Source organism: Branchiostoma floridae, chromosome 12, assembly GCF_000003815.2.
Source record: "Branchiostoma floridae strain S238N-H82 chromosome 12, Bfl_VNyyK, whole genome shotgun sequence".
Taxonomy (NCBI): domain Eukaryota; kingdom Metazoa; phylum Chordata; class Leptocardii; order Amphioxiformes; family Branchiostomatidae; genus Branchiostoma; species Branchiostoma floridae.
The window spans coordinates 20,602,704-20,628,590 of NC_049990.1; the positions used below are offsets into that span (position 1 = coordinate 20,602,704).

Consider the following 25,887-nt stretch of genomic DNA (forward strand, 5'->3'; position numbering starts at 1 on the left):
CCCCCCCCCCCCCCCCCCCCCCCCCCCCCCAGGGTGACTCTGGCGGCCCGCTGGTGTGCCAGAAGGACGGTGCCTGGAACCTGATCGGAGTTGTGTCGTGGGGAAGCTCCCAGTGCAGCACCTCCACCCCTGCCGTGTACGCTCGCGTCACCAACCTCCGCCAGTGGCTCGACTCCACCATGGCCAACAACTAAGTTGCCATTCACGCAGTTCCCTCTCAACGACGTACCGACCTGCGGCTAAAACAGCAAGTATAAGGAGGGAACACAGTGATCAATTGTCTATAAGGCAGTTCGCCTTCAACATCGTTACTCATAAAGAGCCAAGTTAACATCGGTTTATCAACTACATTATATGCACAGTAGTCAATAAAGATTCAAAGACACGATTTCATCGTTTGTCCTTTTATTGTCTGCTCCTAAATTACTTCTTCGACACGGGTGTATCACGTCGAAAGGCGTCAACCGGACATGTAGATGTATATTCCTTATTATCGTATTAAGGAAAGTAATTATAACCAACAGTACTGTTGTAAATGAAAATTTTTATACCTTTGAACCTATTCATGAGAATCTCAAATCGGCCTGTTAATACTTAAAATCTACAGCATCAATCCCACATCTGACACCAAGTTGTATACGCAACTTTTGGTATGCACTTATAATTACGTGCTACACTGACAGCAATGTAAACTAAAGTGAAGTAATGTAAAATAAAGTTGAGTTAAGTTGAGTGGGTACAGAACTAAGAACCTTTACATTTTGAGTTAAAGTAAGAACTCTAACCACATGGTCACCGTGATGCCAGCACTCATTCACTCATTCGGTCAGTTGTTTTTCTATCCAGTCTGCCGTTCTTTGTCTACTCTGCTCCCATGCATATATCGGCGAGTATCCTAGGTCCTTTCTAGCTTTTGCACAGTTTAAGTAGAAAGTTGTATTACATGCCAGTAAAGGAGCTCTGCTCAAAGGAGGAACAAAGTTGCAAAAAGGTTTCAAAAGAAGTCGAAGAGACCCGAAAATACCGGCTATGAAGTAGAGAAGCCACAAAGGAAGGATCATTTTCTCGTGGATTTTGACATCAGGGCAGAGGTACTCAAAGAAATCTTGGTAATTAGTGATAGGTGTGTCGTCGTGAATATTATACACGCGACCACAGGCGATACCGTCGGGGGAAACTAGCTTGTCCGCCGCCAGGAGATGTGCAAGAGCTACGTTACCCACGTATGCCTGGCGAGCTTTCACGTCAGGAGATGAAATTCTAGTTCCAAGCTTCGAAAGTTTAACGAACGAAAGATCAAGCTTGCTCCCCTCCCCATAAATATGCGGGGGTCGCAATGCGCAAGTGCGAAGTTTGCCGCCATCTTTGGTCGTTCTTCCGTTGAACTCCAGCACCAGACTTTCGGCCGCCATCTTGGATGTCCCGTAGGCTGAGGAAAGATGGGTGCGATCGTAAGGTGACTCTTCGACGCCATCTTCGAGTGGATCCCCTCTCCAATTGGGACCGAACGCATCTACACTGCTTGTGTAGACGAGACACTTGACATCTGTTGCTAAGCAACAGTTGAGAAGGTTCTCTGTACCTTAGGAAAAATAAAGAAGAAAGAGGTGTCCTTAGTTAGAAAAATTGATATTGCTGCACTATTATCTGGAAAAAAACATAACACCTGACGAAAACAAATGGCGAAAACAGTGCTACTCTTTGGATATCATTTTTTCTACCCATCCAACACCATTATACAATGCAACACCTTCTTCAAATACCTCTGGAAACGCCTGTGTATATAAATTGCTATGATTCCATATTTACTTAATTATTGTATCTATATATTCTTGAAGGAAGCTTGCAGGATGCAAGGCACAGTGGGAAAAGATCAAGAAAGAGTAAATGCAGTTATAGGACTTTCCGAAGACTATAGATGCAGAATGCAGTAACTGATGCTGATATATTCTCTGTGCTGTACTGTATATCTTTACTCTTTACTATTCGTTGGTGCTTGAAATAAATAATTAACAAACGACATTAAAAGAAAACGTTGTGTCGCGATTATGACGTGCCCCGTCCCTAACGTAAAAGCTGTCATCAATGTACATTATATTCTAGCTATTTATCTTTCCAACGTACAATCGACCGTCAATATACAGAAAAAGACCAAGCGGATCTACCAGTACCAAGATACTGTCAATGCTAATATCTAGCCAACCACTAAGTGTACAGGCCACTTTAAACCCTACTAACTACAGACATCATTCTGCGTGTCATCTTATTTACAGCTCTCATGATTGACAGCTTGTTACCTCTGACGTTGACATCCCATAATTCCTCCTGAGTGAACGTGCCGTCCGGGACGTCAATCAGAGAGGCCGCGTGTATGATGACGTCAGCACCCGAGCAGATTTCTGACATTCGTTCTTTACTCCGGATGTCCGCTTCGTAGACGTGAACCTTTTCTGTTGATTTATATGTGATAAAATGCAAGATAAATGTTTCAAGATATCCGAAAATTGTTTCATCAGGTTGGTAAAATATCGATGAAGTAGAATTCTTATTACACAACCAGATGGGTACGTACGTTACTTACGTTTCGATGTCTCTCAGACACCCTGGTCAGAGCTTTTGACTGGAGTTCTGCTTCTCATCGCTATAATTATGTAGCCGATGTAGGTGGCGCTTTTGCGGTGAGAAAACAGTCCCAAACGTGGCTACGCTTGTATCTCCCCTCGTCCCGCCTACATGTAGCAGTTAGAAGCTCTGACGAAGGTGTCTGAGAGACATCGAAACGTAGGCAATGTAAGTACCCACTGGTTGTGTAATAAGAATTCTACTTCATCCTTTTTATGATAATTGTATATCAAAACACAAACACTCACAACAAAACTTGTGATGTACTGCATTACGTTATGTACTAGTATTTGACGTTTCTATAATTCTTTTATTTCTTTAGGTCATGCATAAATCTACGTTTTAGCGAATATATTGTCAAATTCACGCCTACTGTTTTTGTTATTAACAGTTATTTATATCAATATCATTTATCATTGTAATACATCTGGTGTATTATTTGCAGCCAGTAGGTAACACCGATTCACCTTTATCCACAGGGTAACCTATATCCGTTGTTCCTAAAACAGGGCATTTAGGGAAATCAAGTCGGCGGACGGCGGTTTCAAACGGCGATATTTTTACAATGTTTTAGTTTAAAACCACTGCCCGTCGCTATCACGTAACACGCCTGTTTTTTAAACCTACGAATATAGGTTACCCCGCGGATAAAGGTGAACTAGCGTTACCCAATGTTTTGTAATGAGGCTGATTTACGTGCTCCAGGCACCTCCTCGAACACGGGACCCCCGTTTTATGTCCCATCTGAAAGACGATGATATCATTAATAATGATAATGATGATGATAATAATGATAGCAACAGTTAGAATAATGATGATAATGTTAAGAATGCTATGATAATTCTAACATTTTTTTCAGCTCATGTACGAAGCTAAGAATCCTTACCACAAGGAGTCACACATTCGTTGACGGTTTTATCCACCACCCGAAGTTCCCGGATGTGTTCATCCCTCTCCAAGAGCATGCGCACTAGATGTGACCCCAGGAAGCCACACCCACCAGTGATGACGTAGGTCAGGTTTGCTGGCATCTATTGGTCCAATCACAAGGAAAAAAAAACTATTGGTTGATATCGGAGGAGACATTGTCCCACGAATGAAAGGAATTTGTACTATTGTATTGTATTGTATTTTCAGAAGCGTTTTGGTAATATTTTCTGGTCCGTTTATATATATTTGTTTGTTTGTTTGTTTATTTGCTGTGGTACAAAATATATCATTATATAGGGTTGTTGCCAGACTTTATTTGGGGTAATAGGGCTTGGACAGATCTGTACTTTAGAGTTAGGGCTCCTAGCGACTTCATTTTGACCAGCAGGATTTCGTATCATTTGTTCTGAACACTTTATATAAGATTTATATAACGTTACAAGGCCACGCTGGTTAATTCTATGGATGGCGTCCCCTGGAGACACCAAGACTAATGCGCGATGGCGAAAAAAAAGAGAAAAATCCAGCAAAACAACAACAACACAGGATTAAATAGCCCATTCTTTAACAGGCTTGGTTTGTCTTATGTTGCGGATTCGCCCCCCGTACGTGCCAGTACGGCCGTCGCGCCTGCCCTGTACAGCCTGAACGTTTTCAGAAATACGTGGCGGACGTGGCCTCCAAAAAATGTACGGACAAATTGCACGTACGGCGGGTTGTGCCCTCAGTCGAGCTGGACCCGGACTTTTCAGATTTGGGCAACCGATCTTTTTTTCCAAGCAGATGTACGGTTGGGTGCTGTGGGTGACAGCTAGTCTGTGTAACACAAACTCCGCTGTCCAGGGCTGTAACTGGCACCTCCCCGCGGAGGGCCGGCGGATGTTTGGCGGGCTGCTATAAGCGAGATTTAAAAATAATCAGGCTAGGTGACAGCGATTTCTGTCGTTTGCCTCATCAATATGGGCTTAAGAAATGTCCAGGTGTAGCGATTTGTTTGTTTGTTTATCACAATGTGATGGGGAGGGCAAACAAGTCCGAAGGACCTTTACAACTTGCTCTCTCTCACATTAAAATAACATCAACAACGTACAGTACAATAACATTTGAGTAACAACATATAAAATACAGGACATACAAACTAGGAAGGCATATGCATAATCTGGATACTACTAGCACTAGTAATATACCTGGAGTGGTAGTGCTTCAACCTGGTCACCACAATAAGTTGTTCCCGACCGGATAGACCCGACCAATATAATTTTAGTCGCCGATAGTTGATACTAGTTTACATGATACATAGAATGTCATGATCCATGACACTGCGCTCTCTTTGGCCTTCGTCACATTTCTAAACTGGGGCCCGACCGGGCAGCTTTCGGGAACGAAATATATGATATAAAAGACACCAAACTACGCAGGACGTAAAGAGAATACAGTAGTAGTTTTTTTTACGTAATACATTTCTATTTTTCGTTTCCACAAACAGCTCGACCGGGACCCGGTTTTGAAATGTGACGTCAGCTTTTATCTTTGTCTTCAGATGATCGAATGAGGTATACTGTAACCCGATAGGCTATAGACGAAGTCACCTCACTGTCACGCGCTGACCTACTTAAAAGGACACTACGCTGTTTACGTGGACGACCTACTTCCGCCTAGTCTCTACCAGGCGAGGAACTTAAATTATATACTAGTATATAGTGTCCTTTACCAGACTAACAACGTTGGTCATACTAAGAAAATTCTCCAGGGGAGTTTGTCCACCGTAGGGTTGAATTTGCAATATTAACACTCCCTTGGAATGGATCTTCTGACCAATTCTACCCCTCAGTTTGCCGATCGAATTCGTAGCCTCTACCAGGCTCCGTGGATCGGTGGTCTAATAGTAGAAATGGACAGAAAGAGTCAGCACTGACAGTAGTACGCTAGGGGAGTCGGCCAACTAGGGGGGTTATTTCATCTTTTTGTCCAATTTCTACAATTAGACCACCGATCCGCGGAGCCTGGTAGAGGCTACCGAATTCTATCATCCGTAACCCCAGGTAAGAAGGATGCAGAAACAAAGGTGACGCACTGTTGCGTCATATAACTTATATAAAGTTATATGACGCAACAACGCGTCACCTTTGTGGTCCTTTGTTTCCGCCCCACTTGTGATTTTCCCGTGACTCTGGGCGGGTGATATGTCCGCCCAGGCGTAGCAATGCGTCCGATCGGGTGCACGTAGCTTTGAATGCGTCCGCTCGGTCGTCAAAACCGTCCACCCAATACGTGATCGCATGTTACAACCCATTTTGGTCATCACGTAATACGTCAACTTGAGCACATCGATATTTTGTTTGGAACTACAAGAGTGTTGTAGTTTCATGTCTTCCTTATGGCATATCGAGCAAAATATATACATAAAGAAACAACCAGCAGGCCTAAAACATAAACATGATTAGCTTTCAATCCACCTACTGCTACTACTACCTACCACTACTACCACTACTACTACTACTACTACTACTACTACTACTACTACTACTACTACTACTACTACTACTACTACTTCTACTACTATAAGATATGTAATAAAGGAGGACAAACCGCACTACAATATACGAAGATCACAGCAGCACCCGATCTTGGATCAATTCTTGTTACATGGGTGTCGACCCTTCTAAGCCGTCGTCTCAGGTGTAACTGATATTCTTTCCCACCTGACTACCTATTATACGGCATAGAGTAGTCTATTCTAAACATGGGGGGGGGGGCACTTCCGATTACACAACACAAATATTATGTAACAAGGGTGCCGGGTACCGGTTAGCTTGACCCAAAAAGGTTATATAGACATAGTGGTGCGTACCTAAAGCCCGGACTTGGAATTGGACCTAAAAATGTTTAGGTCCAAGTCCAAAAAAAAAAACCTAAATGTCCGGAGCCAAGTCCGGACTTGCAAAAAGCTACCTGTCAATTATATTCCCTTTTTTTGTTCTAAAGCATCTAAAACCTTCCATAGAAAGTGACATTTTCACTGGAAAAAGACAAAAAACATTTTGTGTTTACACTGGCTATATCTAATTTGCATGTATTTTTCACATTGCATTTCAATTCATGCTAACATGCAATTTTATATGCACCATCCCCCCTCCCCCTCAAAATAGAAAACTTTCTAGTGCACATAATATGCAATGATGGGTTCAGGTCCGGAATTAAAGTCCGGACCCGAACCTGAACTGCTGGACCTGAATCGACCTGAACCTGAATATGAATTTAGGTACGCACCACTATATAATAGACATATAACCTTGTTCACCTTAATTCGTGGGGTAACCTAAATTCGTTGTTGTACAAAACTGGGTATTTAGAAATTTCAGGTCAACGACGTGGAGTTCAAATGTCAAAATTTTCAAAATATTGCAATGTCAAACTACCTTCCATCTACTTAACAAAATCTAATCGTTTCCAGGTCTCATCAAGACCTACCCACATACTGAATATCAATACAATTACAATCCATCCTGGCGTTCTTGAGTTATGCTGGTCTTCTACATACATACATACATACATACAAACGGTACCCAAAACATAGCTTTCTTGACGAAGGTAATAATAATAATGGATGACAAGGAAATAAGATTAAGCTAGTAAAGCAAACTCACTTTTACTGTCTAACGTGCAGCGATTCTGTGTCTTCTAAGGGCTCTCTTGTGGAGTGCCCACTCACTGGCGAGTGGTGATTTTATATTGTACTCTTCTGCGGTGATGAGTCAGGAAATGACGGTAACCTACGTGTTGTATTACGCGTAGTCTAGGAGGATTGTTTGATTTTGTTCAATCTAGCTCGAGGCCAATTCTTGAAAAAATCGATAAGGTGACAGGGTACGTGGTGAAAGTTTGTGACTGTTGGACCTTGAAGTCGAGGGTTTGAAGCCTTTGTCATATTCCTTGTCATAGACGGTACCCTACGTGTGGTATTACATGTAGTCTATGGTACTACTTGGCCGGCCTTGTTCAATCCATCCCGAGGCCAATTCTTGAAAAAAATCGATAAGGTGACAGGGTACGAGGTGAAAGTCTGTGTCTTTGGACATTGAGATCGCGAGGGTTCGAAGCCTTTGTCATATTCCTTGTCATAGACGGTGTCCTACGTGTGGTATTACATGTAGTCTATGACGACTACTTGGCCTAGTTCAATCTATCTCTAGGCCAATTGTTGAAAAAATCGATAAGGTGACAGGGTACAAGGTGGAAGTTTGTGACGTTTGGACCTTGAAGTCGAGGGTTCGAAGCCTTTGTCATATTTCTTGTCATAGACGGTATCCTACGTGTGGTATCATAGTACATGTATATGGGGACTACTTGGCCGGCCTTGTTCAATCCATCTCGAGGCCAATTCTTTAAAAAAATCGATAAGATGACAGGGTACCAGGTGAAAGTCTGTGTCTTTTGGACCTTGAGATCGCGAGGGTTCGAAGCCTTTGACATATTTCTTGTCATAAGCCTTCGTCATAACCATTGACGCTTATGGTACTTGCTCGCAACTGGAAAGTGGCTACGGTCCAAATTAGGAGGTTTTAGAATCTACGGATGTCCTGAAGAAAACCACATCATGCTTTTACGATCCGGCCATCCTCGGAGTGGATCAAACCAGTTCAGTCCGGTTTTACCCAGTGATAACTGGTCGACCCGGTGTTACGACTTGAGGTACATGTAGTTACTGTTTACCGTGACGTAAACAAACAATGTCATGCTCCTAAGTGTCCGTTCTAGTATAAGGGTTAGACAGGTAACCGCAGATGTTCGCACGTACTTATCAAACTATGACGTTGCCTGCGTCATAACGTTATCTACTATAGTATACAATACACTTAACCTTTGACCCGGAGTGGGGGTTATAAGCTTAGTTCTTAAAAAATGAAGGAGAGGGCAGTATAACTTATACAACGTATATTTGGTTTCCTTGTTATCTTTTATCATTTATAATCTTATTGAAAAGATGTAAAAAAAAGTTATAAACACCGCAAAAGGAAATATCTAAAATACTGACCCTATATCTGCTTGGAGATTACTACTACCAAAGGGTAGTAGGGGTGGGTACCGGTGTGACAGCGATCTCGCCCCCCCGGCGATCTCGCCCCCCCCGGGGGGCGAGATCACTAGCGTTTTCGCCCCCCTTTAGCGTTTTCGCCCCCCCCCCCCCCAGAGCAGCTGGCTACTACATATTGCAGGTGCGCTACCTGGTACTATACTGCACCTGGGGAGTAACGTATATGGTGTGTTACCTGGTACCTATATGGCACCTTATTACCGTACTGTAAGATGTCATACCTCGAAAGTCGATATTATATTGTTCGGTGCAAACATGACATTGAAATGAAAAAAGACAATTTTTGCAGCTGAGGTGGCATAAAACAGTGCTACTGGGAACGTATAAATCAACACCGTCTATGGTACGGAATACGTCAGCTATATGTTTTCAATTTGTCGCAGTGTTTTCTTTCTTGTGCTGGAAACATTTCCAAAGCACTAACAAAAACACACGTGAATAATAGTTTCTCATTATAAACACTATCTACGCGCAAGTTGATATAGCTGTTGCTAAATGCTACACAAACACTGGTAAAGTACTTGTCTTAAGAAACACGGGTAAATGCATCAGTTCGTAAATACTAGAAAAGACAGTCATGTTGGAGGTGAAGATATCCCTTGGCCAGGTGCATATACCAAAATGTGCGTTATTCTAATTAATACCTAATATTTGCATAATTAATAAAGACATTACATAGTTCTTTTGTGGTCACTTCATTGTAGAGACCTCATATTGGAGATATAAAGGTTGCTTGAGGACAGGTGAATACAATGAAATACATCTTATGTCAAGACTCAGGTATATGCAATAATGGGAATACAAGGGACCAAACCCTCCTTGTCTGAAACACGTTCAACTATCTTATTACCATGTAATTACGTTAATATTGATACTATGAATGGAGTTATGTATCAAACTCGTGTACTTATATCATTATGAAACTACATTTTGTGATTTATACCAATCAACTTCTAAAATGTCATGTAAACCCGTTTTTTTGGGGGGGGGGGGGCGAAATCGCTAAAGGGGGGCGAGGCAGGGGGGCGAGATCACTAGCCGGGGAGGGCGAGATCGCTAGTGATTTCGCCCCGGGGGGGCGAGATCGCTAGTGATTTCGCCCCCGGGGGGGCGAGATCACGGGGGGGGCGAGAACGCTGTCACACCGGTACAGAAAATTCAGGTCCAGGTCCGGTTCAGGTCCAGAGGATCAGGTCCAGGTCCGGACCTGATTTAGTATGCGAGAACTTGTGAATGGACAGTACTCAAAACAATGGTCCATTTCGCTACAAAAAAAAAATCTGTTTTGTGAGCATCGACTCCCACTGGCCTTTTAAAATCCTACAACGCTAAATGCCTCTGTACGATTTCTGTACGATTGACTGTAAAACTTGGTAGAAATGACTATAGACTCTACTCTACTACGCTCTTGTTATTTTCTCCAACCGGTAAGCCTCTAAACGTGTGAATGCCTGATCATATAATCTGTTCATTTTCCAATAGGTCCAACATCTAGCCTGACTAAAATCGCGCCCCTAGCGGCCGGCCCTACGATTACCACCTCCATTAAGCCCAGCCGGCGAGAGCTTGTGTAAACACAGGCTAGTCCAACATCCGGTTCACCGAATTTTTTCAGGTCGTTTTTTCCGGACCGGTCCATTAAGAAAAACCGGTTTTGTACCAGTACCCACCCCTAGTTACTAGTCTAGTGCAGGAGCTACCTCTCGCCGCTAAGAGGCGTTGTGATCCAGGTACATTGTCTTCGAGAAGACTTTCTGTTCCAGATATAGCCTTCTAACACGCTCGTACCAAGCGCCGCGAAGAAGCCATAGGTTTAGATTGTGGTCTTAATCAATCCACAAATAAAACTACATTTGTAAATGAAATTCACAGCTGTCATTTTAATTTTGTATCTTGTTTGTTTTGTGTTTGTCTCAATTACATTTAGAAAATCGTAAGTTGTGTGAGCGCGCCCTCGTTTGCGTTCAATACAACGTTACTGTACCCTAGTTAGCTAGTATTTTCTACAGTTATCGGGGCTAAAACAAGGCGCAAGTTTACTATTTACTGGGTAAGATTTTGCTACAATGGTGATTATCATCATTATAGCAAAGGGAATCTTGAAATGTACTTCATTTGGTGGCGCTGTGAGGGTGTTGAATTACCCTTCTACATTGCCGAGGAGAGTTATGCACGGGACGGGGAGTTAATTTTCTTCCCTTTTGTTCAAGAAGTTATGACGCAGATATTATGTTCCCAAAGAAAATTTTAATAGCATCATACACGTGGCTACTTTGACCCTCACAACGTTATACATAACGTTATATATAGCAGATTGAACGTAGATGGCGGTAAAACGGTAGCCTGGCTAAAATCGCGCCCCTAGCGGCCGGCCCTACAATTGCCCCGGGAGGGGGGTCATTAACCCCAGAGATCGTGTAAGCACAGGCTAGGTGAAAAAGATGCATCTATCTTCTACAACAATGCTATAATCTCCAAGCAGAGGTTAGTCTCCGGATTGTTTTTGACATTTGAAGGCGTTTCAATTTTTCTCTTTGACGTCTGACATCTGAAAAAAAATCTAAAGGAAAAAAAAATAGAAAGGCTGACAAAGACGCCTTCAAAAAGACATCAAAAACCAATCAGAACCTAACGTTACATATAGATTCATAAATGTGATGTGCTTTACACATATACATAGGTATACTGTACTCCATAAAGACTCATTATGCACTACGTACAGAAACTAACACCTCATAATTTCCACATATCTTTCACAGAGCTAGTTTGGTTGAAATAGTTGGCTAGTTGAGATATCTACACGTATACATAACTAGTTCGATAAAATTTTAATGTAAGAAGATATCATCTATTCTAATAGTACCTACATGTATATACAAAATGAACATGTGTTCTGAACACTTTTATGTTTTAGGGCAGCTTGCATGAAACCCTTTTTTAAGACGTAGAAACTTTTGTGGCTGTCTGATGTACAATTATCTAACGTAATGTGGCAGTACAAAATGTACTTCAAACTTGTGAAGTGCATAGTCAAATCAAAATTAATTTTATGTTTTAGGGCAGCTTGAAACCCTTTTTTAATTAAGACATAGAAACTTTTGTGGCTGTCTGATGTACAATTATCTAATGTAATGTGGCAGTACAAAATGTACTTCAAACTCGTGAAGTGCATAGTCAAATCAAAATTAAGAACGTGTGCATAACAGTTGTACACGCATATTCTTCAGTATTCTTGTGGCCTTTAAAATACCTATCTTGTGATATCATAAACTAACTAACAACAAGCTCCTTCTAGGTAATACATACACCTCAGAGGTATTCACATATTTTCCACTTTTTCTTCTACTTTGTACTCCCCTGCTATATACACGGCAACATGATCATCTACCTTGCCACCCAAGGGTTTTGGTAATCTTCATTTCGTGTCCGAAGAGGAGTTCAAGTTGTTAGATGGAGACGGTTGGGATGGACCGGGTGGAAGATGCAGTCCTGCAGGTGGACGCTGGGCGGCGCTTGGTCTCTGACTGTTACCCGATGGAGTAGCCTGTCTGCTACTTGCCTGGACGTAGGGATCGACGTCACTCTCAGACGACATCGAGGAGGAGTTTAAGTTGTTACTTGGAGGCGGTCGTGTTCGCGATGGTCCGGGTGGAAGATGCAGTCCTGCAGGTGGACGCTGGGCGGCGCTTGGTCTCAGACCGGTACCCGATGGAGTACTGCTCACTCGGAGGTACGGATCGACGTCACTCTCAGACGACATCGATGAGGAGTTCAAGTTGTTACCTGGAGGCGGTCGTGTTCGCGATGGTCCGGGTGGAAGATGCAGTCTTGCAGGTGGACGCTGGGCGGCGCTTGGTGTCAGACTGGTACCCGATGGAGTACTGCTCGCTCGGAGGTACGGATCGACGTCACTCCCAGACGACATCGAGGAGGAAGAAGCTAGTGGGTTCTGCCATCCTCTCGGGCCTCCTGCGGCTTGTACGTACGGATCTATACTGCTGGTTGAAGAGCTTGAAGGAGAGTCCGGAGAGTTTTGGGCAGAACGAGGGACTGGTAGTGAACGCAAAGGGGCTGCAGACACCACATAAGGATCTATGGAGCTTCCTGACGACATGGATTGGGTAGGGGGTGAGGTTTCGCCCGGCCTTGGAAGAAATGCGCTCGGGGTTGGCAAGCCGGGTACACCCCTTTGCGTAGAGAGGTTGGGGGACGGTGCGACAGTGGTTTGTGGCTTTGCGTTAGACGTAAATCCTTGGTTGAATGTTGGTGCCAGTAGAGGAAGATTCTCCGCTAGAACATACGGGTTGGACTGATTTTTGCATCCTCCCACCTGGAAATCTTCGTCCACATCTTCTTCCAACGCACCGTCGGTTGCGTGTACATAAGGGTCAATTTCGGCCGAGGACGTCGTGTGTGCAGTCTCCGGCCAGTTCTCTTCAGCCTCTTTGGAAGGGAGTGGACTATCTGTGGACGCTCGTAGAAATGACTCGAGGAAATTTTTCTTCTTAGGTGACACCGGAGAATCCGTTGTGACCGGAAAGTTGGACGATTCGTCGGCACCGGAATCCGTTATCAGAGAGGACGGACCGGAAACGTTTCCGGAATCCGTGCTGGTCGGAGATGACGGCTCATCTTCGTCTTCGCTCTTCTGCTGCGATATCACGACTTTAACTACAAGATCCTTGTCTGACTTCCAGCTCAGCAATCTCTTCTTCTCGCTCGTAAAGGCGCCGTCGTCAAGGGATAAGTTGTCGGGAAGATTTTGAAGAGATTTGACCAATTTGCTCTTTTGGCGAATGAGTCTGGTACGAATGGTGTCGAGATCGTCCATGCTCTCTTTGCTTGATGAAGAAGAGATCGGCTCAAAAGCAGATCTGTCTTTGGTCTCTTTGATTTCAACCTGAAAATGAGAAGGCGTTGATAGATATGTGAGCCAATTTTATATGAGACTGGCTTGTAAGGCCTCCAATTGTTACAATTGATACAAGTCATTTCACAAGTTACTAGTAGTGTTCGTACGTGTATGTATGTCCATGAGTGTGTGTGCGTGTGCGTATCTGTGTCTGAGCATCTGTGTGTACGTGTGTGCATGTGTGCGTGTGTTTATCTGTCTGTGTCTGCGCCTATGTGTCTCTATATGAGTGTGCATTTGTGTGTATGCATATACATAAAAAATTATACAACATTTAGTAGCCTTAAACCATCCTAGTCTCATGACAGCCAAGAGCAATCTATAAAAGAAATGTTACCACGTATAATGATATTTTACTTCTCCTAGAAAAGTAGCCTGGCTGCCAGAACCCAGCCCGATACTAAAGATACCTATTGTGTTGGGTAGATACTTTTGAGATTGGGTTGGGGTCTGGTAGCCAGGTTACTAGAACAGCGCCACCTACCAGGACAGGAGGAAGTACAATGTTGATTTTGCTGATACTGAGGAAGGGGCTGCCACGCATCCACAGAACCAGGAAACAGACAAGTACCAACAGGCACGCCACGGCAAGGATTGGCAGAACCGTCCGGACCAAGATGTGAGAATCTGTGAGGAAATAAGTATTGTGTTATTTTCCAATAGATAATGTATCAATAAATATATAATCAGCCGAACTTTGGTAGAATTCCACTTGAGGTGAATAATTAAATACGCAAGGTGTGTTTGTAAAACAATATGACACTCACTAAAAGTATGCAGGCCCTACGCATGCATTCCCTATGCGTGTAGACCTTCCTTTATCTTGAATATTTTCGGCATAAATGAGGGGCGCTAAGCACACCAAGAAGGTCAATTGTTCACAAGATATCAAAGAACACATGACAAGACGTGTTTTTCTTAGCGCCCCTGAATTGTTTTTGTAACCTAACCTAACCTAACCTAACTTTAAGTCATGCGTTGTCAAGCAGATTGTATTCAGCTAGAGGCTGAGATTGATTTATTTAATCAGAAGGTACTTAGGTAGTTTGTACAAGACTGAGTGCTTTTTGATGCGCGTGGGCTAATGGGTACTTAAAGTAAAGTAGTATGCATTTGTCACTCCCTACAATTACTAGTAATATCTTTCGGAAGATAACATTGCCTTCTGGAATGCCCTTTTAAGATGTTGCCTTACCAGCTTCTGAAGCCTCTGTCCGTGCATAGACTCCCGCACTTCTGGCACACTCTCCAAACCCACGCACGTCAGCGGAGGGTAGTCGTGCCTTCACGCAGACATGGTACTCCTTCCCCGGCACCAGTCCTGTCAGGTTCACGGCGTTGACGGTGTCCACACTAACGGGCTCCACATCAGGGTCGTACTGCACCATGTACCCCTGTACACAGGCGTCCTCTAGCGGACTCCAGTTGACTTGCATGGACGTTGGTGACAATGCCGCGGCGCTTACGTTTGGAGCATCGGGCGATGCATCTGGGGTTAAGACGGAAGAAAACAGCACATTTCACTCTAAAATCTAAATCTATAGGCCATTCATCTAACGTTTAATATATATATATAGAGAGAGAGAGAGGGGGAGGGAGAGAAAGAAACAGACACAGAGAGAAAGAAAGGAAGAAAGAAACAAAGAAAGAAAGACCAAAGAAGGAAAGAAAGCACGCTAAAAACTAGAGTGATGTTAACCTTCAACAAATTAAACATGTCAAAAATATCCCGTCATTTCTCATTAATAATAAGTCCTTTTAATACCTGCTATTTGGAGCGATGGAACCCTCAGCATGTTGTGTTGAGCGGGTGGATCACTACATCCGGCGGAAGTGCACGCAGCCACGTCAACAATGTACGCTTTGGATGCGGACAGGTCCCGAATGATGAAGTCGGTAACTTCCACCGGAACCAACGAATGTGTCATCTCTGTGCTGAAAGTCCCAACCTCCCTGTACCTGATTTTGTACGTCTGGAGTTCCCCATTCCAATTTTCTTCCGCTGGAGGCTGCAAAACGATAACAAGAAAATTTCCGACTAGGGCCTACGTCACATTTTCTACCCGGGGCCCGGCCGGGCTGTTTGCGGGAACGAAAAAGTTTATGCCAATAGATATGTAACAAGACATGCTGTTTAATTATTTTTTGGTCCGTTCTGTGTTTTTTGCTGTCATTTAATATTTTACGTTTCGTTCCCTAAAACTGCCCGGCCGGGCCCCTTTGTGGAAATGTGACGTAAGCCTAAGAGATTTTCTTCTTCTCCTGTTTAGGCTTAGGTCACATTTCCAAAGAGGCGCCCGGCCGGGATGTTTTAAGAAACGAAAAATTAAACTGTATACCTAGAAATATACACAGATCATTCTCATGAATCTTATTTTGTCATTTTTGTGTATTTTGATGTCTTTTATATCATTCTTTTCGCTCCCGAAAGCTTTCCGGCCTGGCCCCGCTTTGGAAATGTGACCTAAGCCTTACTTAAACTCAAGTTATTCTGGGTCAGACTTTTATTTCATGAAGGTCTAAAACTAGTAGCATGAAGGATGCATGCCAAAAGGAGATGACAGTGTAATATTCATTGATTATAGGGTCTTCTATCAATCCGTACCTGCCAGGTGAGTTGGATGTTCCTCAAAGGGTACCTGGTACAGTCATCCACTCTGAAGGCCAGGAACCGGGCACCGGCGGAGGGAACTGGGGAGACAGAGAAGGGTTTCGTCTTTGGCATCGCATGCAGAAAACACGTCAGAAAGCCATAAATGTACCAAGGAGGTTGAAAGCTTCAATTTGGCGGGGCTAAATCGCAAGTGTCTGGAGCGAGCTGCCATTCAGCGCCACTCAGGTGACCTCAATACGACAGCAATTGCCCCAGGTGCGGCCAAGGTACTGTAGGTTTTGAACCACTCACACCGCACCATCGCACGTGTGGCGGGTTTTTTAACGTGCCTGGGGTATGGCTCTCCCCAGACACGGGACCTCCATTTAACGTCCTATCCGAGGGACGGCCCTAGCCGAAGCTATATCTAGGTACTCATTTTTACCTGAGTAAAGTGAAGAAAGTCGTGTAGAGTGCCTTTCCCAAGGGCACAAGATCGGTAACACGGCAGCCGGATTCAAACCCGCGACCTCTCAGTACAGTCACGAGCCGAACACATTGCCGCTACGCTACGCGGTCCCAAAGTAAGTGTGCAGCGCAAGAAAGTCAGTGTGTTGAGCAGAAAAAAATGGTTTGTTGAGCAGAAAAATAGGTGTTGCACATTGTTGCTATCGGCCACGGTACTTTTAGTATACAAAAACGTGTTTTACCGTCCTCCTGTGTATCAGCGCATATCCGCCCTGTGTCTCCTATCTTCTCTATGTACCGGCCCCTCACGCTGATACAGTAGTGCTTCCCCGGGTAAAGGTTATTCAGCACAATGTCTTTCTCTGTGGTTTCTTTCTCCAGCTGTACACGTTGAAGAAAATTAAACGTCAGAAAATGTTTTGTTTTCTTTTTTCACAAAAAGAGAAACAGAAATAGACTGACATAAATTATGCAAATGTTAGTGAAATTTGCATAATTCTTGGAGGAAAAATCTTTCTACAAATGGACAGTGTACTGCTTAAAACATCTGTAATTTTAAAGAAAAATACACATACATCATACTGATTAGAATCTCACGATGGAGAATGGTGGGCTAAGGAGTTGAGATTCCAAAGTAATTTCTTCTACTAAAGCTAATGGCAAGCCCGCCGTACGTGCGTTTTTGGGGGAGGCCACATCCGCCCCGTTTTTCTGAAAACGTTCAGGCTGTACGGGGCAGGCGTGTCGCCCGTACTGGCATGTACGGTGGGCGAATCCGCAGCCCGATGGCACACAAAGTTTTGCCTCCACCAAGGAGGTTAAAAAAAACCTCCTTGCCTGAACGTAAAGTTCTACGGCGTGTTTGTGTGCTCCAAAATCCGTCGGATTCCCTACGAGTTCGTACTGAGGCGGTACTTATCACTTACGGATCCCAAAAGATTGCTCACGTTTTCGCACGTACGGCGGGTTGTGCCATTAGCTTTAGTAGAAGAAATTAGCATTTCAAGTCTAGCATTATTTAAATCAGGCCATCATTCTCATAGTTAATGGGACAAGCACAAGTGACGAAGGTATGAGGTCTACGAAGGCTTGTTATAGAATTTATCAGGTATGGTCACTTCTTGAGCAATGTTAAGACAACAGATATCGATTTTTTTTCTTTAAAAAAGAGTGGTACTTACATCAAGACTTGACCCGACTTCTCCATACGTTATCGTCCACTCGATCCTGCTGAAGATGCGTGACATGCGCATGCGTCGCCCGTTGTCGCTGTTATAGAAAGGGGTTTTCGGTGCCCGGATGCGGAGAGTCAGTCGGTCTGTCTTAGCTTGAAGGATGTCCAAATCTGGGGCACCTAGTTTTGCTGGAACGTTAAAAAATCATCCGTAAATAACTTCATCAAGTTGGCAATTATTCATATAGTAAGGTTCTTTAGGCACAACCAGGAAGTACTTATTTCCAACATTTCGATGTCTGTCAGACACCATCATCAGGGTAGAATGGCTGGAACTACTTATTGCTGCTACAGAGACGAGGGGGGATACAGGCTGAGCCACGTTTGGGACGGTATTCTTGCTGCTGCAGCGCCACCTACATTGGCTATAAGTAGCAGCAAGAAGTAGTTTCCAGTCATTCTACACTGATGATGGTGGCTGATAGACATCGAAACGTTGGAAGTAACTACTCCTTGGTTGTGCCTAAAGAACCTTACTATATGTTTAAAAAGCTTGGTTAATACACAGTTAATCAGGAAGGCAACATTTTCGAGCAAATGCAAAATGTTTTCCCTGTAACCTTTTTTTGTCAAGATACCTGCGCACAAAACTTTACTATTCGGCTCACCTTTAGTACTAGCATTGTGTGCGAGTAAAAAGATAGAAATTTTGAAAATTGTTCATATTTACATTGCATAGATAACATCCAATCTCAGCTCTGATTGGCTACTGACAAAAATAGAAGAAATGAAAAGACCACACCATCCAAAACAATATGTTTTTTTTCTCTACAGGAAAAACATAAACATTTGTAAAGTACGCAAAGAATAGTGATATCTATCCATGCACGAAGCAATATACATGTTAACATTTTGTGCAAGTGGCACACGCCCTTGGACAGTAGCCAAAATGACTCCTAGTAAGACAAAGGAAAAAAATATTCAAATTATTTCAAACTCGATCCTAAAACTGCACTACATTGACTTTTATCTTCTGACGCGTCGGCAAAAAAAATCCGAAATTTGTGTCTTTCACTCTGACTCAACAAAATACATCATGCACCAGCGGACTCAGTGTACTGTGGTCTTAATAACTGAACCTTAGAAGTCTAAGAACATCAGTCTATTCTTAAGTAGGGATGTTCACAAAACGTTTCACCGAAACATATAGCGCACCCCGATCTTTGATGTAGCTCAATACACATACTTTATATCCCCTTTCCACTGCGACAGCGCTCTCGACGCACTCTCTCTGCGACATAGAATTTGACAGATCGCTCAACGAATTCTATAGAAAAGAAAGGAATGCTTTTACACTTTCTGTGTTCTCTTTTGTTCTCAGTCACACTTTTACGTTTTGTATGATATACCCAGTGTGAAAGCGAAGGATACACATACTCCTATTTAGGTCGCAGTGAGAGCGCAGTGCGATCACCGTCTAGTGGAAAGGGGGAAGCAGAACAAACGTTAACTAACGTAAAAGTGATATTCAAATCTGAGCCAAGCATTATGCAAAGCTGTTCCTATTAAATCAATCAATCAATGATCACTTACGTCTATCTATCTAGACTTACTATCTAGACTTACTATCTTCAAACGGTTCGAAGACTGTAGTCTCTGCCCAGTCGCTGGTACCGTAAGAGTTGAGAGCCCGTACACGTGCCCACCAGTTCCCGTCTGTCCCCAGCTCGGAGAGAAGCACGCAGCACACCGCCGTGATGTTGATACACTTCGCCTTCTCCTGCCAGTCTTCCGGGGACGGGAATGATTCCCGATGTCCCGCTCTAAAGATTCAATCACGACAAAACTAGCGTTAGAGTACGAAAGCCCATAGCGACGGGTGTGTAGTCTCCAGGCTTCCGGGGACGGGAATGATTCCCGATGTCCCGCACTGAAGATTCAATCACAACAAAACTAGCGTTAGAGTACGAAAGCCCATAGCGACGGGTGTGTAGTCTCCAGGCTTCCGGGGACGGGGATGATTCCCGATGTCCCGCTCTAAAGATTCAATCACAACAAACTAGCTTTAGAGTACGAAAGCTCATAGCGACGGGTGTGTAGTCTCTGGGCAGACATGTCAACTGTACTAAGAAAGAGAAGAATTTGGCCAAATAGGGACAAATACGTTACTCTTGTTTTCAGTCAGTCTTTTGCAGTGTATCCAGCTCCCGTGTAATCTCGAACCAGATCCACGGTGCGTTATGTATAGTATCAAACTCCCGTTTGACTCCCTTAGCCGGCTATAGTCCCTGGCCAGCTTTGATACTATCTTATGGCACCGTAGGATCTGCTTGGAGATTACTCCCGTGGCCGAAAAGTTCACTCCTAGGCCAATTAAATCGAACTAGACTTTTTTTTTTCCTAACTTGGCCAAATTCCCCTACTACTATTTGACCAGGCCGGAGACTAAAACGTGTGTATGAAGTATGTAAGCACAGCACACGCTGGTGTACGCATTGTGTGAGCAGTACAAACGCTAGTGTGAAGTTGTTTTTAGTCCGGTATTTTCGAAGTGCATAAAGTGACGGTAGTGTGGTAGCTTGATTTCAGTTGACACAGAATTCAGAATTGTGGCGTAACTGGTAGAGTGTTGGGCTCGAGACCTAGAGGTCCTGAGTTCGTACTCGCCGTGCCCCGGACATTGCGTCCTCGGGAAAGGCACTAAACACGACCTTCCTGACTTCAACCAGGTGTAAAAATGGGTACCTGGCAGTACAACCTTTACCTGCTGTATGTACTTTGTACTTTGTGTATGTCACTGTTAAAATAAGTTGCTACTTGTGTGCAGTACCGTTAGAGGTATAAAAGATTACAGGTAGAAAAGTTTATTTTTATTCAGGCCACAGCAAGTTAATTTCATGGATGATATCATGACGTTTATTTGCCTGTTAAAAACACAAGAAATTGTGTTCCCTCTAGAGATAGTCAACATGCTTTAGATAAAAGGGCTATACTAACACAGATATAAGACTGACAAAAGTGTCTTCTCAACAAGGGGTGTTAAAACAGAATTCGAATTGATGTCGACTGAGCACTGCATATTTATCACATTATTTTAGTTCAAAAAAGTGTTTCTGTCGAAAACCGTGTTAACAAGTTCACACGCGATAATGGTTGACACAATGATATCACAGTAATAAATCATTTTCACTATTAACTATCTTTATACTCTTAGTTATTAGTGAAATAACGAGATAGAGGGGTGCTATCATATTCTTTCACTAATAGACTAATCTTTCTTTCTTTCTCATAAAATAATGTGATAGAGGGGTGCTATCACATTATTTCACTAATAGATACAATCTGAACTTCTCTTACTAGTAAAATAATGGGATAAAAAGGTGCTATCATAATATTTCCCTAAAAGATACAATCTTAACTTCTTTTACTAGTAAAATAATGGGATAAAGGGGTGCTATGACATTATTTCACTAATCGATAGAATCTTAACTTCTCTGTCGACTGTTTGTCACCTTAGAGCGAATTTTAATTCCAACTACACACTTTGTTGTCGTTGTCGATATGTAAGTAACTTGTTCGACAATTGATCTGAAAGGACTGACCAAAATAACACATTCAAAGACAAAGTATTCAGGCTACCACTCGCACCCGTACGCGTGTTGTTTTCAGTACTGTCCTAAAACGTACTGTTGGCATTGTGAAGTCACTGTAGAAAGTTCTTTTGTGTGTGCCAAAGTCAATACCAGAAACTGTACAAATTGTATTTTGCCTTTTTGGTTCCTCAGCAACCGCCCACTGGTACAACGTATTCGTACACACTTGCTTAGGCCAACCGTCAATTTTTCTCTCACAGAGGTACTACCCCAGAACATTAACAATGCTACAGTAAACATTACATCAGATCCCTGGCGTGTAGAATCTAAGACCATACTTCCTTCTTTGCGCCAAGCGGCGGCTTTTGTCAAGGTCTCAGTGTTTTATATTCTACTTGGTTAACGTTACTAACAAAAGGTCCAATGTTGTTTTGAGGAACCTGTAGTCTTTCTTGTGCTCAGCTTTGATTGTAATTGTACAGCTACAAGTCCACAACTACCCGTTTTTCTGCTTCGTGTGACACGAAAAGGCATTTTTCTCACGACTCACACAAGTTGCCAAGAGAGTTCAGTCATAACATAAGCAGGATAATGTTGAATAGAAAATAAACAAGTTTTCCAATGACATATAATGCAGTGCAGTTGCCAATGTCTTCACGGAGATATACTGACAGAAATCAAGTTTTCTAAACTTTTCGTGTTGAGTTTATAGATATTGAAAATCAACTTACCCGATGTACTGTACTGTAAACATAGTCGAGTTGTCGTGGTTTGGCGCTAGATCCCATCGTAGCGTGTGGTTAAAATTGACGGACTCGAATCTCACGTTGATAGGCTTGTCGGGTGGTCCTGACAACGATAAACGATATCGATTTTGGTTCACGTCACATTCCCAATCCGGGGCCCAGCCGGACAGCTTTCGGGAACGAGAAGTATGATATAAATGACACCAAACTACACAAGACGTAAAGAGAATAGTCGTGGGCATTATTTGTATATATGTCACAGTAGAGATGTCGATCCAGTAGAATCGTCGATTCTCCTAGGAGAGATTGCGATCGGAGCTGGTCCTAGGGCCAGCTCCGATCGGGGTCTCTCCTAGGAGAATCGACTATTCTACTAGTATAGATTGCGATCGGGGTCTCTCCTAGGGCCAACTCCGATCCAAACTCATATGATACTAAGATATGGGAAACAGACTGCGATCGGGATCTCTCCTAGGAGAATCGGTGATTCTACTAGGAGAGACCCCGATCGCAGTCGGTTTCCCATATCTTAGTATCATATGAGTTTGGATCGGAGTTGGCCCTAGGAGAGACCCCGATCGCTATCTAGTATTGCTGTTTCCTATATCTTAGTATCATTTGAGTTTGAATCGGATCTGGTCCTAGGGCCAACTCCGATCGGGGTCTCTCCTAGGAGACTCGACGATTCTACTGGATCGACATCTCTACTGTGACAGATATTTTTACATATAAATGATTTCTATTTTTCGTTTCCACAAACAGTCCGAATGGGCCCAGGTTAGCCTTACCGGGTCATTCTTGCCAGGCGTGCGGTCAGAGGGTAAAAAATCTCCGCCCACTCACTACTTATATAGTCAATCATTAATGTATATACATGTATCATGGTATCCTATGGTGTTTGTATATGTTATAAATTGTTTGTAAGTGTATTAAAAAAAGACATTTTCTCAGTTAGGATTCAAGTGTTTCTCGCAAGCAGATTCAACACTGCAACAGATATTGCTTGACCACACCGTCGTTTTAATGATGTGTCGCAGAAGGTGTATACGCAACTTAATATCACTCAATTTACTTCCTACTCAAGACTGTTAGGTCAGGCGTGTTATAGACTGTAAGAGTTCAGAACTAAAGTATAAGAAACTTGTCTAAGAGTCTGTGTAGAGTAGTGGTAGTCCCTTATATAATAGCTGTAACTATAAAAACTCACGGAAGTAATTATAATCTCGACCAACGGTGGAATCTAATTTTAGAACACTTGTCGGGATTGTAGTACTACTTGTGCTTTTAGCGGCAAGAAAAGATCTGAAATCACAAATACATATCGATACTTGAAAGTGTTGATGTTATATGATTGTACAAGTAAACTTGACAAAGTCTTACCTTGCAATGAAAACCCTGAACTATCGTCGGCAGTTGTGAGAACGTCGTCAATTGTCGTACTACAGAAGACAAGCGCGATCAGAAGAACCCACGCAGCCGCCATTTTCTTACGATCCCACTTCCTCCTTAGTTACGTCACGTACTCAGGTGTTAGGGTACCTTTTGGGGAAGTCTTCAAGTCACGATTCACAGATTTCAAGATTTGTGGAGAGTCGAAACATAGTATGTAAGGAGTGTGAACGTAGCAGAGTCACTGAATAAAATGTCGGTGTGCGTCCGGGCTTCTCAGAAGAGCCGTTGAACTGGGTGGTTTCAATGACTCAAATTTTTCTCGGAACAGGAACTGTGTACTACCTGTACGTGTGTCGTGAGTCAGAAGTATCATATTACAGCATTTACAGTTAAATCGTACCGAAAAGGAATAGTCGGAAAGACATGTTGTGAGAGTTTTATACGAAGGATACACGGTTCGCTTCTTTATTCGAAAGTCTTACGGATTTTCGCTCGAGAAAAATTTGCTTGCAAAGGCCCGCGGCCCCTCCTTAACACAGGTAGTCATACCTGGTGACCTCTGCCCTCTGATGACGCAACACCTTTGCCACTTGGTGTTACGTCATCAGAGGTCAGAGGTCACCAGGTATGCTACGTGTTAAGGTGGGGCCGCGGGCCTTTGCCTCGCCTTGAAATCAATCGATACAAGTTGATTACTGGTGGTTTGTTTACGTGTCATACCAACGGTAAATAAACAACAAGCTAACGCAAAAGGCATAAATATCATGATTCAAAAATAAAGAGTAACTTTCATTGTCATTGTAATTCAGTGGCGGCGGCACCGGGGGGGCAGGGGGGGCGGCTGCCCCCCGGAAAATATGTTGGGGGGGGGGGGGGCGTCGCCCCCCAAAAAAATCAAGCTGAAACCTTGTGTATTTTTTTGATGATGGAAATTTCATAAAATCAAGCTAGTCTAACAGCATAGTTTACCCCTGAAAATGCAAGAAATGGCGTTTCAGAGAGTCCCGATTTCAAAATTTCGCCAGACCTCCCTTGTGACGACTGCGTCTTCGGCGCAGGACAATATGTTGCGGGAGCGTTGCTCTGAAAAATCTTTTAAACCAATAGAAATTGTACTATCATACTTAGCTTAGTTTACAAGCAGAATGTGCCACTGAAATTCAGGAAATGACGTTTCAGACGGTCAAGATTTTAAAATTTTCTCCGGACCTCCCTAGCGATGACTTACGCCTCCGGCGCTCACAACGACATGGTGAAAATTTGTGCGTGGTAGCTTAGGTCATCGCCCTCAAAGATCGTTTTCTTTGACAAAAATGGCATAAGATTTAGCATAGTCTGCAAGCAAAACTTGTCCCTCAAAATACAGAAAATGTCGTTTCAGAGGGTGCAGATTTCCAAATTTCCAAAGACCAACCTTGCAACAGCTCGCACCTTCGGCACTCGAAATCGTGAGAATATTTTGGGGGCATCGCCCTCGCTAAAACCATGTGTCTTTCTAACAGAATTGCCATCAAACTTAGCAGCAAAATCTGCCCGTCAAAACGCATGAAATGCCGTTTTAGAGGGTCTAGATTTCAAATTTTCCCGGGGGAGCATGCCCCCGGACCCCTAGGGTGGTCGCGCCTCCGGCGCGACAGGTAGCGCCTTCGGCGCTACGTAAGGGTGTGCCACAAAATTCTGTCAGTAAAAGTTGTGACGAATGTGATCTTTTTGTTTGAACGCACAAAGGACAAATTTGCGTCCTAGTTTTGGACATACATCTTATATATTAGGCTGTCTACTGTAAGTCTAGAACGGTCAGTGGCATGTTTCTGGGTCAGTGTAAAACTAAACAAACAAGAGTTCGTAGACCTCAGGCCTGCATGAAATGTATTGGGTTTCTGTAGACCTATTGTGTATTTTTGCCTTTTTGTCTGTGGTACGTGGTTGGAAAAATGAGCTTTTTACTGTGTTGGTTGTGCACCATGCAAAAGTCTGACTCTGAAATTCCATTTTCTGAATTTGTAAGTTTGGACAGGGATGAACATTACTTATTTTGGATTTCTTAAGTATGTAACCAACCACAGTACTTTGAAGTTGTTGAGACGCTACCTTTTTTTGTCTCAGATGGCCCATGCACATGTAGTTACTCTGTCACATGATATACTAATATCTTCCTATTTCAATGTACTGACCTAATGCAGCTGCTAAGTCTCCTTGGTTTGTGTTCTTCCAATGATATTCATTAAAGATTTATTTCTGGGGTGTTATTCACTTGACATCGGAATGTTACTCGCATAATTTGACCAATGATACTTTTATCTGTAGTTCCATAGACATTAGACAACATGAATAGTCATAGCCCCCATGCAGCAGCAACAGT

General features: G+C 43.1%; 3 protein-coding genes across 5 annotated transcripts in view; 1 reads left to right on the top strand and 2 right to left on the bottom strand.

Moving 5' to 3' along the window:
* The window catches only part of LOC118427491 (chymotrypsinogen B-like), a 5,875-nt gene extending 5,508 nt beyond the window's left edge, over positions 1-367 (top strand). The window contains exon 8 of the mRNA XM_035837315.1: positions 33-367. Coding sequence (XP_035693208.1) covers positions 33-194 — 162 coding nt within the window. The 3' untranslated portion in view covers positions 195-367. The remainder of the gene's footprint in view (positions 1-32) is intronic.
* A 21-nt stretch (positions 368-388) lies between these two features.
* On the bottom strand, positions 389-6,288 carry LOC118427492 (3 beta-hydroxysteroid dehydrogenase type 7-like). 3 transcript variants are annotated; one of them, XM_035837316.1, is made up of 4 exons: positions 6,142-6,288; positions 3,509-3,653; positions 2,298-2,450; positions 389-1,582 (listed from the first exon to the last, which is right to left on the bottom strand). In XM_035837316.1, the coding sequence occupies exons 2-4, from the start codon at positions 3,651-3,653 to the stop codon at positions 819-821; spliced, it is 1,062 nt and encodes a 353-aa protein (XP_035693209.1). In that variant the 5' UTR covers positions 6,142-6,288; the 3' UTR covers positions 389-818. The 3 variants fall into 3 exon arrangements, with proteins under 3 accessions (XP_035693209.1, XP_035693210.1, XP_035693211.1); XM_035837317.1 differs by having other exon boundaries at positions 6,147-6,287; XM_035837318.1 differs by having other exon boundaries at positions 6,150-6,265.
* Positions 6,289-10,964: 4,676 nt separating this feature from the next.
* On the bottom strand, positions 10,965-24,087 carry LOC118427410. The gene is made up of 10 exons (XM_035837202.1): positions 23,514-24,087; positions 22,119-22,236; positions 19,421-19,617; positions 17,802-17,983; positions 16,863-17,001; positions 16,165-16,250; positions 15,325-15,568; positions 14,755-15,048; positions 14,044-14,186; positions 10,965-13,547 (listed from the first exon to the last, which is right to left on the bottom strand). Exons 1-10 carry the CDS (start codon positions 23,614-23,616, stop codon positions 12,063-12,065), a joined length of 2,991 nt encoding a protein of 996 aa, XP_035693095.1. The 5' UTR covers positions 23,617-24,087; the 3' UTR covers positions 10,965-12,062.
* Between the last annotated feature and the right edge of the window lie 1,800 nt (positions 24,088-25,887).

What these genes read in the sequence shown, in the direction of transcription:
- LOC118427410 (XM_035837202.1), bottom strand. Translation starts at nt 23,616, where the DNA reads ATGGCGGCTGCGTGGGTTCTTCTGATCGCGCTTGTCTTCTGTAGTACG. An exon ending in AAGTCGGGTCAAGTCTTGAT is followed by an intron (nt 17,002 to 17,801) that starts GTAAGTACCACT and finishes CAACGTGTACAG; the next exon opens with CTGGAGAAAGAAACCACAGA. An exon ending in GACAGAGGCTTCAGAAGCTG is followed by an intron (nt 14,187 to 14,754) that starts GTAAGGCAACAT and finishes ATTTCCTCACAG; the next exon opens with ATTCTCACATCTTGGTCCGG.
- LOC118427492 (XM_035837316.1), bottom strand. Translation starts at nt 3,653, where the DNA reads ATGCCAGCAAACCTGACCTACGTCATCACTGGTGGGTGTGGCTTCCTG. An exon ending in CGAATGTGTGACTCCTTGTG is followed by an intron (nt 2,451 to 3,508) that starts GTAAGGATTCTT and finishes ATAAATCAACAG; the next exon opens with AAAAGGTTCACGTCTACGAA. An exon ending in ATGGGATGTCAACGTCAGAG is followed by an intron (nt 1,583 to 2,297) that starts GTAACAAGCTGT and finishes ATTTTTCCTAAG; the next exon opens with GTACAGAGAACCTTCTCAAC.